The sequence below is a fragment of the Chinchilla lanigera genome, unplaced genomic scaffold (assembly GCF_000276665.1).
Source record: "Chinchilla lanigera isolate Chin_1 unplaced genomic scaffold, ChiLan1.0 scaffold00094, whole genome shotgun sequence".
Taxonomy (NCBI): domain Eukaryota; kingdom Metazoa; phylum Chordata; class Mammalia; order Rodentia; family Chinchillidae; genus Chinchilla; species Chinchilla lanigera.
In genome coordinates this window covers 6381142-6394161 of record NW_004955495.1, presented here as the reverse complement: position 1 = coordinate 6394161, position 13020 = coordinate 6381142, and the positions used below count along the sequence as shown (strand labels likewise).

At 56.8% G+C, this 13020-nt stretch overlaps 1 protein-coding gene across 1 annotated transcript; it reads right to left on the bottom strand.

Annotated features, from left to right (window-relative positions):
* Nucleotides 1-5250: 5250 nt before the first annotated feature.
* On the bottom strand, nt 5251-8713 carry Mbd3 (methyl-CpG binding domain protein 3; the record flags this gene model as incomplete). Its single annotated transcript, XM_013505277.1, is given in 6 exon segments — nt 5251-5770; nt 5904-6104; nt 6704-6881; nt 7365-7455; nt 8145-8282; nt 8554-8713. Coding segments are annotated over 5 exon segments (763 nt in total), but the record flags the coding sequence as incomplete, so codon positions are not given.
* Nucleotides 8714-13020: the final 4307 nt, after the last annotated feature.

The window sequence follows — 13020 nt, the reverse complement described above, 5'->3', positions numbered from 1 at the left end:
CCGCCGCCAACAATGGGCGCCTGCAGCGCGCATGCGCTGGTGGTGCAGGGCGGGGCCTAGGTCACGTGGCCACCCCACCCCACCGTGGGCGCGGATCCCGCGCGTTCGCTTGTGTGGGATCGGCCGGGCGGGTGGTGCGTGGAGTCCGGAGCTGGGACTCCTCCATCCCCTGTGTGCGCGCCTTGGGACCTGGGCGCAGGTCCCCCTGTGCGAGCCCCCCAGTCGTGTCCCTGCATCCCCCATCGGAGGATTCCCCTTTGCGCGTCCTGGACTCCTCTGTCCGAACACCGATAGCGATCGCGCGGGGCTTCCCAGGTCAGCCTTTTACCCTACCAGACCCACAGTCCTTGGTGCCGGGGACCCAGCCACCACCGCGGGCCGTCGGGGACCAAGCGACTCTTCCAAGGGCAGAGTGACGACCCCTCCTACCCCTACCCCGCCCCCCGCTTCCAAGTAGGGGTGAGGCAGGTGGGAGAGGGAGCCTGACTGCAAAGTCCAGCAAGTCCCAAGGCCCTTCGCGATCGCGCCCGCTCCCCCAGCCCCTTCCCCCTGAGCTGGGGACTCCATCTTAGGATCCTTGGGCCTGGGAGTTCCGCTTTCTGAACCCCTTCACCATCCCACCGGGTCTTCGGGGCCAGCCCCTGTCCCCACTATGATCGTACTACCCTCCTTGTGCTAGAGACTCTCTCCCCTCGTGGTCATGCCCATGCCCCCACCCTTCCCTGGCCTTCCTAAACCAGGGAACCCTCTGTGAGCATGTTGGGCCTGGGGTCCGTCCACCGGAGAGTGTGTAGTGACCTTACTGGACTTTGAGCTCAAGCCCCCAAGCAGGGCGTGGTGGCGCGCGCCTGTCAACCTAACACTTAGGAGGCTCGCCACAACTTTGAGACCGGCCTAGGCTACATAGTGAGTTTAAGCCTGTCTGAATTACAGAGCAAAACCTTGTCTCAAAAAATAAAAATAAAGTGAGGCCTCCTGCCCCCCAGCCCCTACTTGGAAGCTGGTGGGCACCATGTACCTAGAACCCACTTCACCTTCCAGTGACTCCTCTTGGGGTGGGCAGGTTCCCACCCTCTGCTGAGAGGGTGGGAAGGGATCCGTGTTCCACTCCAAAGCCACCTCCAAAGCCACCTGCATCGGTAGCTCTGCCTTCAGCTGCCCCACAGGCCCTTTGCAGGTGGGGAGCAGAGTGTACCCTACTCTGGTTTGCTGAGCAACCTCAGGCCAACTGAGGTTAGCCGGCAGGACGGGGTGGCTCCCCCCCCCATTTACCCTGCCATCCTCACCCCCCTGGGGTCCCACCCCTCACTCCATCTGGCCTGTTAGCCCCAGCCACCTGTCCTGGACCATCCACTGCTTCTGGTCATGTCCCTTTACCCAGCACTCCTGCACAGGTGGTGTCAGCCAGCTTTCCTGTGGCCGAGATGCCATACCTGACACAGTTCACTGGACAAGAGGTTCATCGGGCTCACAGTTTCAGGGCTCGGTCCATGGTCAGTGGCTCAAGGTGTGGTAGAGGAAAGATGGTTAAGTGTATGGCAGTCTGGAAGCAGAGAGGGAACCAGCATGAGAGATGGAGGTCCAGGAACAATATACAGCACCCAAGGTCATGCTCCATGTCCCCCCAGGACACAACCAGGAGCAGTGTATCTAAGACAAGGTCTTGCTATGTAGTTCAGGGTGCCCTGGAATTCACTGCAGGTAGCCCAAGGTGGCCTTGAACTCCTGGTGATACTCGTGGATCTGTGGCTGGATCCACAGCACCACGCCAACTTCTGCTAGGTGTTTCTTAATCCAATCAAGTTGACATACTAGGATTAGGGGTCACGAGAGACCCCCAAATTACATCCAGCCCCATTTGCCATCTTGAGTCCCCTTTATTTTCCTTTTCTTTTTTCAGTACTGGGAATTAAACTCAAGGCCTTCACACTGAGCTCCATCCTCAGCCCTTTTTATTTTGCAAGAGGGTCTTGCTGAATTGCTAAGTTGCCCAAGCTGGATTTGAACTTGTGATCCTCCTGCCTCAGCCTCCCAGAGTGCTGGGGTGATTGCCATGCGCCACCCTCTCCCCCCGAGTGCATTTGGAATTACTACTTTCTCATACCTTTCCTCTGGGGCCCTCGGCTGTGGACCAGGAAGTGTGGAGATGACTGACAGTCCTGCCCTCTCCAGCTTCCAGCCTTGGATCACAGTCCTGTGCCCCTGGCAGTGTCAACTGGAACTTGGATCCAAAACCCGAGGCCAGCTGGTGTGCTTTGGGAAGAGCCGCACTCCTTCACAGCTCCTAGCATCCTTCCTAGGCACCTGTGGCGGCTGTTCTCCCTTCTGACCTCTTGGGGGCTCCACCTCCCTCCAAACTGTGGGTGGGATAAAACTGCCAACAAACCAGGTTTTGAGTCCTGAAATCGTTTTGTAGGTGAATAATATATAATTATTCACTTACATAGAAATTTACCTTTTTTTTTGGTACTGGCAATTGAACTCAGGACACTGTACTTGCCCGGCAAACACTTGTGCTGCTGAGCTATATCCCCACCCCAAATTTACCTTTTTGTTCTTTTGAGATAGGATCCAGGCTGCCCTTGGACTCACTATGTAGCCCAGGCTGGCCTCAGATGTGTGGTGATCCTCCTGCCTCTGCCTCCCACATCCTGCAGTTACAGGCCTGTGCCACCAAACCTGGCTTTTGATTTTTTTTTACTTTTTTGGTCCAAAATTACCCTTCTAAAGTAGACAAGTTGGTGGTCAGTGGCTTTTCTTTTTTTTTTTTTTCCTTCAGAACCCAAGGTTGTCTCATGCTGGGCGAGCGACCACGGAGCTACACCCCTAGTCCCTTCCTTGTCTCGTTTTCTCTCCTCCCCTCCCCTTTCCTGTTGCTCCCCCCACCTTTTTCCCTTTTTCTCCCTTCCTCTTCAGGACTGAGACTGAACCCCAGTGTAGCTCCTCTCTGAGCTACACTCCCAGCCCTTTACTAAGTTGACAAGGCTGGGCTCATTTGGGATCATCCTGCCTCAGCCTCCCCAGCCCTGCTGAGATTGCAGGTGTGCACCTTTGTGCCTGGCCAAGTCCGTGGTTTTCAGTATACTCAAGACCTGTGCAACCATCACTACTATCAGGGCAGGGGTGTGGCTCAGCAGTGAGCGCTTGGCTAGCATGGACAGCCCTGGGTTCACCCCAGCACTGCAATAAAACAAAAACATTAAAGATCACCCTATCAATTTTAGACTGTTTTTATCCCCTCCTCAGCCCTGCACCTCCGAGCCCACTTCCTGTCTCTTGAGTTTGCCTGTCCTGGGTGTTTCCTGTCCTCAGAGCCCATACTGTGCATCCTGTCTGGTGTCTCAATGAGCACAGCGTCAAGATCCATCCATACTGTGGCAAGTGTTAGAGCCATGCTCCTTTTCCTGACTAATATTCCAGTGCATGGATGGACTTTTTTTTTTTTTGAAGTGGGGGTTTTGCTAAATCACTAAATTGCCCAGGTTAATTTTGAACTTGGAATCCTCCTGCCTCAGCCTCCCTGGTAGCTGAAATTACAGGCATATGCCACTGTGCCTGGCTGGAGCCTCTTGAATCCTGACCATGTTATCCAGGGTCTTCTGGGGTGAACTACCACCTCCTCCACTCAAAGCCTAAGGGTCCCTGCTTAAATGACACTGTCCAGCAGAACTTTGCAGCTGCACCCCATGTTCATGGTAAATTCTGGGACAGAGGATCTAGACAAGCAGGCATCTCCTGGAGGGGGCTGGTTGGGGTTGGAGCTCCAAGTAGAGCAGGGCCCAGGGGCAGGGGGCACTGGAAGCCCCAGGGTCTGAGTGGTAGAGTACACTCCAGTGTCACCAACTGTCTCAGCCCCCACGGTGAGAGTTGGGTACAGGGAGCCAGGGAAGATTAGGATGTGGTCACTGCCCTTGGGGCACAGGGCCCTGTGAGCCATAAAGCTCTGGCTGCAGTGGGCAGTGTCAGCTGGGCAGGGCTGAGGTGTGACAGCCCCGGGGGGTCGAGGGGATGCTGCACTGCACCACAGCCGTCACAGGCAGGGGGCCCAGCTGGTGTGCCGGCCACAGATACCTTCTGAGGCCAGAGTGACTGCCTGGGCCTCTCAGTGGAAGGGGTGGGCAGGGTCAGGAGAGGGGTCCAAACCATCAGCCCGCCCTCAGCCTGGGGTTGGGACAGGAGCCATAAGCCAGGCAGGTGGGAGGGACAGGAGGGTGGCATCCAGCCTGGCCCCTGGGTCACTCCCCTGGGCTGGGCAGTGGGGGTCAGGGTGAGTGTGGGAGGCCAGCAGGGGGTGCTCCAGGCAGCAACTCCCTCTCATTTCTCCAGGCCCACAGGTGGTGGGCGGAGCCTCAGCGCTGCCCTCCTTACCCTCCACCAGTAGTGACCTGGGACCCTGGGGCCACAGCCTGGATACCTGGCTAACTCTAATGTCACTGCTGCTCTTGAGTGTTCACAGCAGGCTCTCCACACCTCCACTCACTCTGAGGCAGGGTCTTGATCCATATTCTGGGCTGGCCTAGAACTCACTGTGTAGCCCAGGGTGGCCTTGAACTCATGGCACTGCTCCTGCCTCAGCGTGCACCACCAGACTGGACTCAAATCCCTTGCATCAGGCACTGGAGTCCACAGCCTGGGGCTGGGTGACCTGGCCAGTGGCCTGGCAGAGGCTTCACCCACAGGCTTGGGTCCAGGCCTTGTTCCTGAGCTGGACACTTGGCTGCCACCTCCTCAGGCCTGTCTAGTCTTCAGGCCTCAGGGCCACAGCAAGGGCTCCCCGAGCTATCCCACAAGGGCCCAGTCCCGCATTCTGGCACGCAGCCCTCCAGGGGCCAGCTGACACCCCAGCACGGGGGTACTGCAAAGGTGAGTCCCGACCAAGAAGGGCTCCTCCCTCAGGGCCAGGATAGGCCTGAGGTCTGCTGCCAGTGATGGCGACGCCTGAGCACCAGGGGCCAGCGTCCACTTGGCGCAGGTGGCCCCAGGCACATAGGCTGCCCTCACCATAAGGCACAGGATGAGGGGCAGGCAAGGACAGTGCCTCCACCCTGGGCCCGGCAGCACATCAGAGGCTCCAGAAATGTCCTGCGGCCACAGCCTGTCCCTGTGGCTCAGGGCACTCTGACTAGCTTCTCCCTGAGCCGAGCAACTTCATCCCCACTGTGTGGAAGGGGAACTGAGGCTCAACCTTGGGGAGCAAGGCTGCAGGCAGCATGGCTTCAAAAAGAAACCGAGGCATTGCGCACACTGACGGTCAGTCACGCCAAGGCTGGCCACATTTCATGTCATCCATTTATTGAAAGAAATCAGCCTCCTGGGGCCACTGCCCAGGTGCCCTTCTGAGGGTCACCAACTCTGCCCACTGGAGGGCTGCAGGCTCGTGGCCATGGTGTCCCAAAGGGCAGGCCTGCTGGCTCAGGACCATGTTCCTCACCGCAGGGCTGGGGTTGGACTGTTTCCACAATGTTCTCCAACTCATGGAAACACGGAGCTGCAGGCCTCGCGGTGCAGGGTAACGGGCGAGCCCGCTGGCGCTGTCCCGCCTCACAGCCAAGGAGCAGCAGCGCTGAGTCCCATGTGGAGAGGCCTCTTGCCCCACGGGCTGAGTTGGCCACGCTCCATGCCCAGGTCCATGGGTCGGAGACTTCTGCCACACCCGAGCCCGAGGAGGGGCACCTAGAAGGGCAAGCTCCAGCTGAGTCCTCCCGGCTGGGCCAGGCACAGCAGGCAGAGCGGGGGGCAGGTGCCCGGAGCAGGGCTCTGGGCAGGATACCTGCAAAGGAGCGGAGGAGGGGACACCATGAGGACCTCGGCAGGGTATGGGGCATGGGCTCTGGGGAGACAAAGTCTGGGTGAGCCACTGCCAGCAGCGGAGCCCAGCTGCCCTCACGCCACCCACCCGGCACCTGCTCTAGACGCGCTCCAGGTCTGGGTCTGGCTCGGGCTCCTCCTCCTCGTCTTCGTCGTCATCTTCATCATCCTCATCCCCACAGGCCTTGTCCAGCGGTGCCTCGTCGCGGGCCAGCTCCTCCACGTGGGCCAGCATGTCAGCCATCAGCGCCTCCTCCAGCCGCTTCCGTACCTGCTGGACCAGCTCCTCTTGCTTCCTGGGGACACAGGGGCGTCCTGGGGACACAGGCGCTGGCCCTGCCCACACACACTTGCACCTGGCCCTCGGCATCAGCCGCGTCTCCTGGGGCTGGGGGAGCCACCGTCTCCCTCTCCAGGTGTGCGCCAAGCAGGCGGCGGCACCAGAGCCGCCCGGTCACAAGCTCGGTCCAGCTTCAGGGCGGAGAGGCTGAGCTCTCTGCGCAGCAAGCCAGGGCTCCGCATCAGCTCCACACTGGGCTGCCGTGGCCAGTTCCAGTCGCGTCTTTCCCAAGCGCTTCAGCAAAGGGCCACTCCTGGCCACTGCACGAACCCGCAGCTCCGAATCCCCTCCTGTGGGTACGTGGCCTGCACGCCGCACTCCAGTCCAAACCTAGGGCCCTGGGACTGTCCCAGGTCACCTGTCCCCACTTGACACCTCCTTGAGCCGATGACCTGATACCCAGCGGCCAGCACTGTCCAGCATGTGCCTTACAAGCGGGGGGACTGGGCCTGGCCTGCACGTGTGTGACCGCTGTTTCAGTGTCAGCAGACACTCGCGCGTCATGGGAAAGGGAAGAGGCACAGCAAGAGGGAAGTGAGCAGGGCTGGGGGCTACCTGATGTCCTCGTCGGTCACCATGAAGGCCTTGCACAGGGGCTGCGTGGTGTTCAGCCACACGCCAGGGTTCTTCTCCACAGCGGCTGAGAGCTGTCCTGTGATGGGCATGGTGCTGGTATGCAGGGCGCTGGCGATGGCGGACAGCAAGGTCTCATCGGTGCAGCCGGGACCCACGCCTGCAGGGCACGGAGCCACAGTCCAGGGCGGCGGGGTCACAGGGGCGCATCGACCATAGCGCTCAGCACCCAGGGGGACCAGTGGGGCATTTGGTCTTGGGCTCTCCATTTGGTCTTGGGCTTGGCCCCAAATTTCATCACCTGTCCTAACCTACACAGCAGAGAAGTCGGGAGCTGGAGCTCCTTGGGTGCTGCAGGCATTTCAGCGTGGCAGCAAAACCAAACTCCCCAGCAGGCGGTTGGCTCGGGTTTGCTCGAGCTGGGGATGGGCAGCCAAGAGAGTGCCACCAAGAGCCACACCCCCACCCCGGCAGGCCTTTTTCCACACCCTAAGGTCGCCAGTCCCCAGCCCCTCCCTACGCCTTGGGCTGCCAGCGCCAAGGTCACGTACGCACAAGGAGACTCCACCCATAAGTGTCCAGGTCCGGACACCCCAGGCAGAGGCCCTCCTGCCCTCCCCTGTCCACAGGCAGGAATATTCACCCTGCAGCCCCTTGGGCAGGTCCATGGTCCTGACCAGCTCCTCCGCAATGTCGAAGGCGCTCAGCCCGCTTAGCTTCTTCTCCCAGAAGAGCTGCAAACAGACGGGTGGCAGGGTCGGCGGGGCTGCTCCTCCCCACCTCCCGTCTCACTGTGTGGAGGCAGTGAGAGCCCAGCCACCTCCCCCAACACCCAGATACCCAGTAGGTGTCCATAAACACGCAAATCACAAGGCTTTGAAAAGGAGAATGAGGGGCTGGGAATTTAGCTCAGCGGCAAAGCGCCTGCGTGGCAAGTGCAAGGTCGTGAGTTCGGTTCCCGGTACCGGAGAAAAACCAAAAAAAAAACAAAACAAAAAAAAAGAAAAGGAGAATGATACACCCTTACATATTGTACTTTTTTTGGCAGAGCTGGGAGTGTAACCTAGGGTCTTCTGCACACAGAGCAAGCGAGCTGTGCCCCCAGCCCATTTCACTTTTTTTTTTTTTTTCCTGATTTTTGAGACAGGGTCTCACTATGTAGTCCAGGTTGGTGGTGATCCTTCTGCCTCTGCCTCCCGAGTGTATAATCTTATTTAAACTATCTGTCCACAAACCCCACCATCTACTGGAGGTGGGTCAGAAGGCGTGGGGGCTGGGGGTTGGGGTTCCACCTTGGCGTCTGAGGACTTTCCCACAGTGAACGTCAGGCCGCGCAAGGAAGCCCCCCCCCCTACTTAAATCGGGGACAATCAGCTACCTGGGGTGGCTGAGCCAGGCACCGACTCGAGGCCCGGGCGCTCACCTGCCGTGGCTGGTCCACCGCCTTCTGCGGGTCGCTCTTGACCTTATTGCTCGGGTGGTTGGTGATCTTGGTGACCGGCTGCTTGAAGATGGACGCCGTCTGCCGCACAGGGAGCGCCGTGTTGAGGTCAGGCTTGCCCTGTGGGGAAAAGGCGCTGCGGCCGGCCCGGGTGGCGGGGGTCCCCAGGGGCAGACTGGGGTTGGGCCTGGGGCAGGGGGTGGCGGAGGGCCTAGGCCCAGGGCAGGAGGCAGAGAAGGGCAAAGGCCCGGGCGGGAACAGCAGCGGCTCCGGGAGGCTCGGGGACCGCGTGCGCGCCATGGCCGGTCTACGGGACTGCTGGGGTGGGACCAGCCCGGACCCCCACACACCTGGGCGCGGCCCCGCCCCCTGACGTCACCCGCCCGCTCACCTTGACCTGGTTGGAGGAGTCGTAGCGCACGCGCTGGCGGCTCTTGTTCATCTTGCTCATCAGCATCTTGCCCGTGCGGAAGTCGAAGGTGCTCAGGTCCATGGAGCCGCCCAGGTAGCGCGCCAGCTGGGGCTTGCTGCGGAACTTCTTCCCGCTGGGGCTGCGGGCGCAGACGGGTCGGCGCGGGGCTCCGCCAGGAGGTGCCGCCCCTCCGATTCCGCCCCCCGGCCCCCGCCCCAAAGCCTCAAGGACCCACGTTGAGAAGGGGCCGGCAGGTCGGTGGGCCAGCCAGGAAGGCCGCCTGCCCTCCCCAGGGGACTAGGGCTGCTGTGCCGCTACCTGAAGCCTCACCACGGTGACCAGCGCGGCGTCCGGACGGCCAACAGGTGCAGAGTAAACCAGCGCCAGTGTGGCAAGCAGCAGCGCCCACACCAAAGCGCCCAAGCGGTGCCCACTGCGGCCCGCAATTCCGCTGCCAGGCATTGGCCTCGGGCGCGAGTGCTCGGAGCAGAGAGGCCCCGCGCCCAAAGTGAGGTCATCTCCACGCTGGGACATCACTCGGCCAGAAAAGCTGCGCGGCTGTGACATTCGCCACAGCACACACAGCGGGGGCCCCACGGACAGGAAACCCCCAGGACAGGCGAATTCGGGGGCAGGAAGTGGATTCGAGTGTGAGGGGCTGGGGAGGGACGGGGCTTCCCTGGGGCGGGAAGTGTTCCGGTCTCAGAGGGCCGCGAGGCCGCACAGTACTGGGAATATGCTGAAACCCACCCGTTCAAATGGGTGAAACCACGGGGTGTGACTGTCTCAGTGATGTCACTAGAGGGAGCTGAGCCGGGACTTAGGAGCCCAGGTGCCCAAAGGACCTTACTCTGAGGCATAGTGCAGCCCAAGGTTAGTGCGTGGCTGAAGGTTCCCTCCTGTGGGGCACACTCCTGTCTCTGCCCCTGCCCGAGACACCCTGGCTGTGGCAGGCAGAGCACAGGGCAGAGAACAATGGCTGGGAATCCCTTCTCGCCAGAAGATGGCATTCTGTGAGGACGGGCAGCATCCTGGCCGGGGACTGGTGCAAGTTCTAGGAAACTATTTGGGGCTGACCTGGGCAAACGGCTTAGCGCATGAGGCTTGGTGGGACTCGGACATGCGTGCTACAACGGGACACCCTAGTGAGGGGCCTAGAGCACCCACAACTGTCTGGGGTGCTTTTATTGGGGTGTGTGGTGCTGGGGATTGAGCCCAGGGTCCTGCATGTGCTAAGCAAATACTCTACAGCCCCAGCCCTTTTTATTTTGAGACAAAGTCTCATTAATTTGCCTAGGCTGGGCCTGAACCTCAGCCTCCCAAGTACCGTACAACCATGGTCTGTGAGCTAATTCTTTCTGGAAGAATGCTTGTAATTCAAAAATACTTGTATATCAAAACAAGTTAACCCACAAGAAATAATGAAAACTCAGATGATTTGTTCCACAACCCAAAAATATTCATATAAAAATTATTACAGTAGTGTAATACAAAATAATAAAGAAAACACAGAATATAAAAAAAAATTAACCTGCACTTACTATGAAAACCTTTGTGGCTGGTGTGGGGACACAAGAGAGAGGGTTACTTTGCAGGGTGACTCACTATCACTAGGGAATCGCTGCTGTCCACTGGCTCAGTGGAACCCTTTTCATACAGCTTTAACAAGGAGCCGATTCAGCGACGCTTGCTTTTGCCTCCTCTTGAGGATTTTGTGGAAATGTGATTTGTTTCTTTCTTTTTGAGACAGGGTCTCAATATGAAGTTCAGGCTGGCCTTGAGCTCGTTTTGTAGCCCAGGCTGGTTGCAAACTCAGCAGCGATCCTCCTGCCTCAGCCTCACAAGTGCCGGGACACTGCTACAGCGTTACTCAGGTATTTCTTTTCTACAAGATTTTCCAGTTTCCCACATTTTCCAAATCTCCCTCATCTTATTTGTTTGGTTTGAGACAGGGTCTCACCACGTAGTTCAGTCTGGCCTTGAACTCACTTTGTAGCCCAGGCTTGCTTTCAACTTGCAGCAATCTACCTGCCTCAGTGTTGGGGTTATCCCTCTACCAGCTCTTGCTCTTGAATATTACCCTCATTCATCTCCTGTGGTCTTTTCCAAGGACACAATTTCACAGACAACTGGTGGCCCCTGTTCGTGAGCAAGACCCTCTATGTCACGTCCAAGAACGCAATCAGTCCAGTTTTCCCCAAGCAGAACTGAGGGTTCTCTTGGTGACCCTATGCCAAGCTTCACTGATGATCTTGAGGCAGCTCATGATGTGGTACTGTTTTTCCCAAAACCCTCAGGGGAGAAGGTTTATTCCTTTGGTCTCTTCACAGCACTGCTGAATACTGCTTTGGTGTGAAGCGTTATAAAGTTCGAATGACCTGCTGACCCATGGGCTGGAGGACTGGGATGGTGTGGTGAAGGAGGAACTTGACCTTACTGAACCCGACTTCCTCCAGTAAGTCGTCCTCAAACCCTGGAGGATGAGCAGGAGCATTATCCATAACCAGCAAGGCTCTCAGTGGCAGGCTCTTTTCTAAGAGGTTTACTTCACTGCAGGACTGAAGACCTCGCTGATCCACTCAAAGAACATGATACGAGCAACCTAAGCCTTGCTGTTGACCTCCACATAACAACTGGCTCTTCTGCACCTTGCATTCTTTTTTTTTTTTTTTTTTTTTTGTGCCAGGAATCAAACTCATGACCTCAGGCTTGCGAGGCAAGCACTTATGCCACTGAGCTACATTCCTGGCCCCTGGCACCTTGCATTCTTGAAGGCTGGTGGACTCTTGCAAAGATACATGGCCATGGGCTTGACTTTGAAATCCCTCCTTGCATTAACACCAAACAAGAGAGTGAGACAGTCTTTCGTGGGTTGTGGTCAGACACTGCATTCTTTTCTTCTGTATTATAGGTCCTCTTGGGCATCTTTTTCCAAAAAATCCATCCCATTGCAGTTAAAAACTTGCTCTGGGGGTTGGGCATGGTGGCACACGCCTATAATCCCAACACTTGGGAGGCTGAGGCAGGAGGATCGTTCTGAGTTCGAGACCAGCCTGAACTGCGAGACCCTGTCTCAAAAAGACCAAAAAAAAAAAAAAAAAAAAAACTTGCTCCAGGAGGTAATACTCAGAAACCAGGACCTTCTGGAACTCAGCAGCAAATGCCTTAGCTGCCTCTGCATCTGAATTCACAGCCTCCTGGTGCCTCACAATGCTATGGAAGCCACTTCTTCTCTTAACATTATGAAACCAAACCCTGCTGCCCTGAGCCCTTCTTTGTTTTCTTTTGTACCTGGCAATCTACTCACAATGCCTTTTCCTTCTCACAGATACAAGTCTGGTCAGTGTCACCTGTTACTTGCTTCTTGTTTATTCAAACTAAGGGCGCCGTCTCCACATCTCCAGAGCACACGGTCGCTGCTCTGATAGTCTTATGACTCTTTTTGTGCAACGCGCCCTCTTATTTCTTTCTTAATATTGTGCAAATGGTCAACACAGACGACTCAGCTTGTAACTTGGGTCCTCGCAAACCTTGTTCATGCTTTTTCACGATTTCCTTAACTCCGCTGGGACCGCCATCTTCTTACTGCCTTTCAACCTTTTTGCACATAGGCCACTGTATACACTCACATGGACGCTGACTATAGTATGTTATTAATAAACTAGTCATATACTGTATTTAATGTAACTGGCCATGGCAGCAAAAGAGCTGTATCTGCAGGCAGCCTGACCTAAAGTGAAGCAAAGAATTCCTAAGCTTACTCTATTAAAAAAAATTTATTTTTGAGACAGGGTCTGGCTGTGTACTTCAGGCTGGCCTTGAACTCACAGCAATCTTCCTGCTTTAGCCTCCTCTGTACTGGGATTACATGTGTGTGCCACCACACCTGGCTCCTAAACTCCTTCTTGTACGAAAAAAAGAAAGGACTGTTCACGGGTGCTTTGAAGTAATAAAAAATACACTTGTGCTAGTTGTGGGCACCTTCCAACATTCTCAAAAAATCAGATTTCTGCCAAACACTGCGGCCTGAGACTGAGCACCCGAGCACAGCCCTGCAGCTTGTGTGCGTGCAAAGCGGGGGAGGGAGCGAGAACCAGTGGCTTGCTTGTGATCATGTGACCCTCAGTGTCAGGTACTACTTGTATTGCAAAACGTGAGTCGTTTATCAAGTTAAAATTTGTTAGAATGTTTGCTCATCTTGGGAAACACTCACAAAACAAGCTACTCCACAACTCAAGTTTGTACTGTACCTAGGATCACAGGCGTGCACCACCACACCGGCTCACTAGGATTCTGAAGGCAGTGGGAACTCTGGAAGAGTCACCTTGCCTACACTAGGTTGATGTTAGAACAGCCCGTTAGCCAGGCATAATGATGCACACCGGTAATCCCAGCACTCTGAAAGGCTGAGGCAGATGGATTTCTAGCTCCAGCATAGCTTGGGCA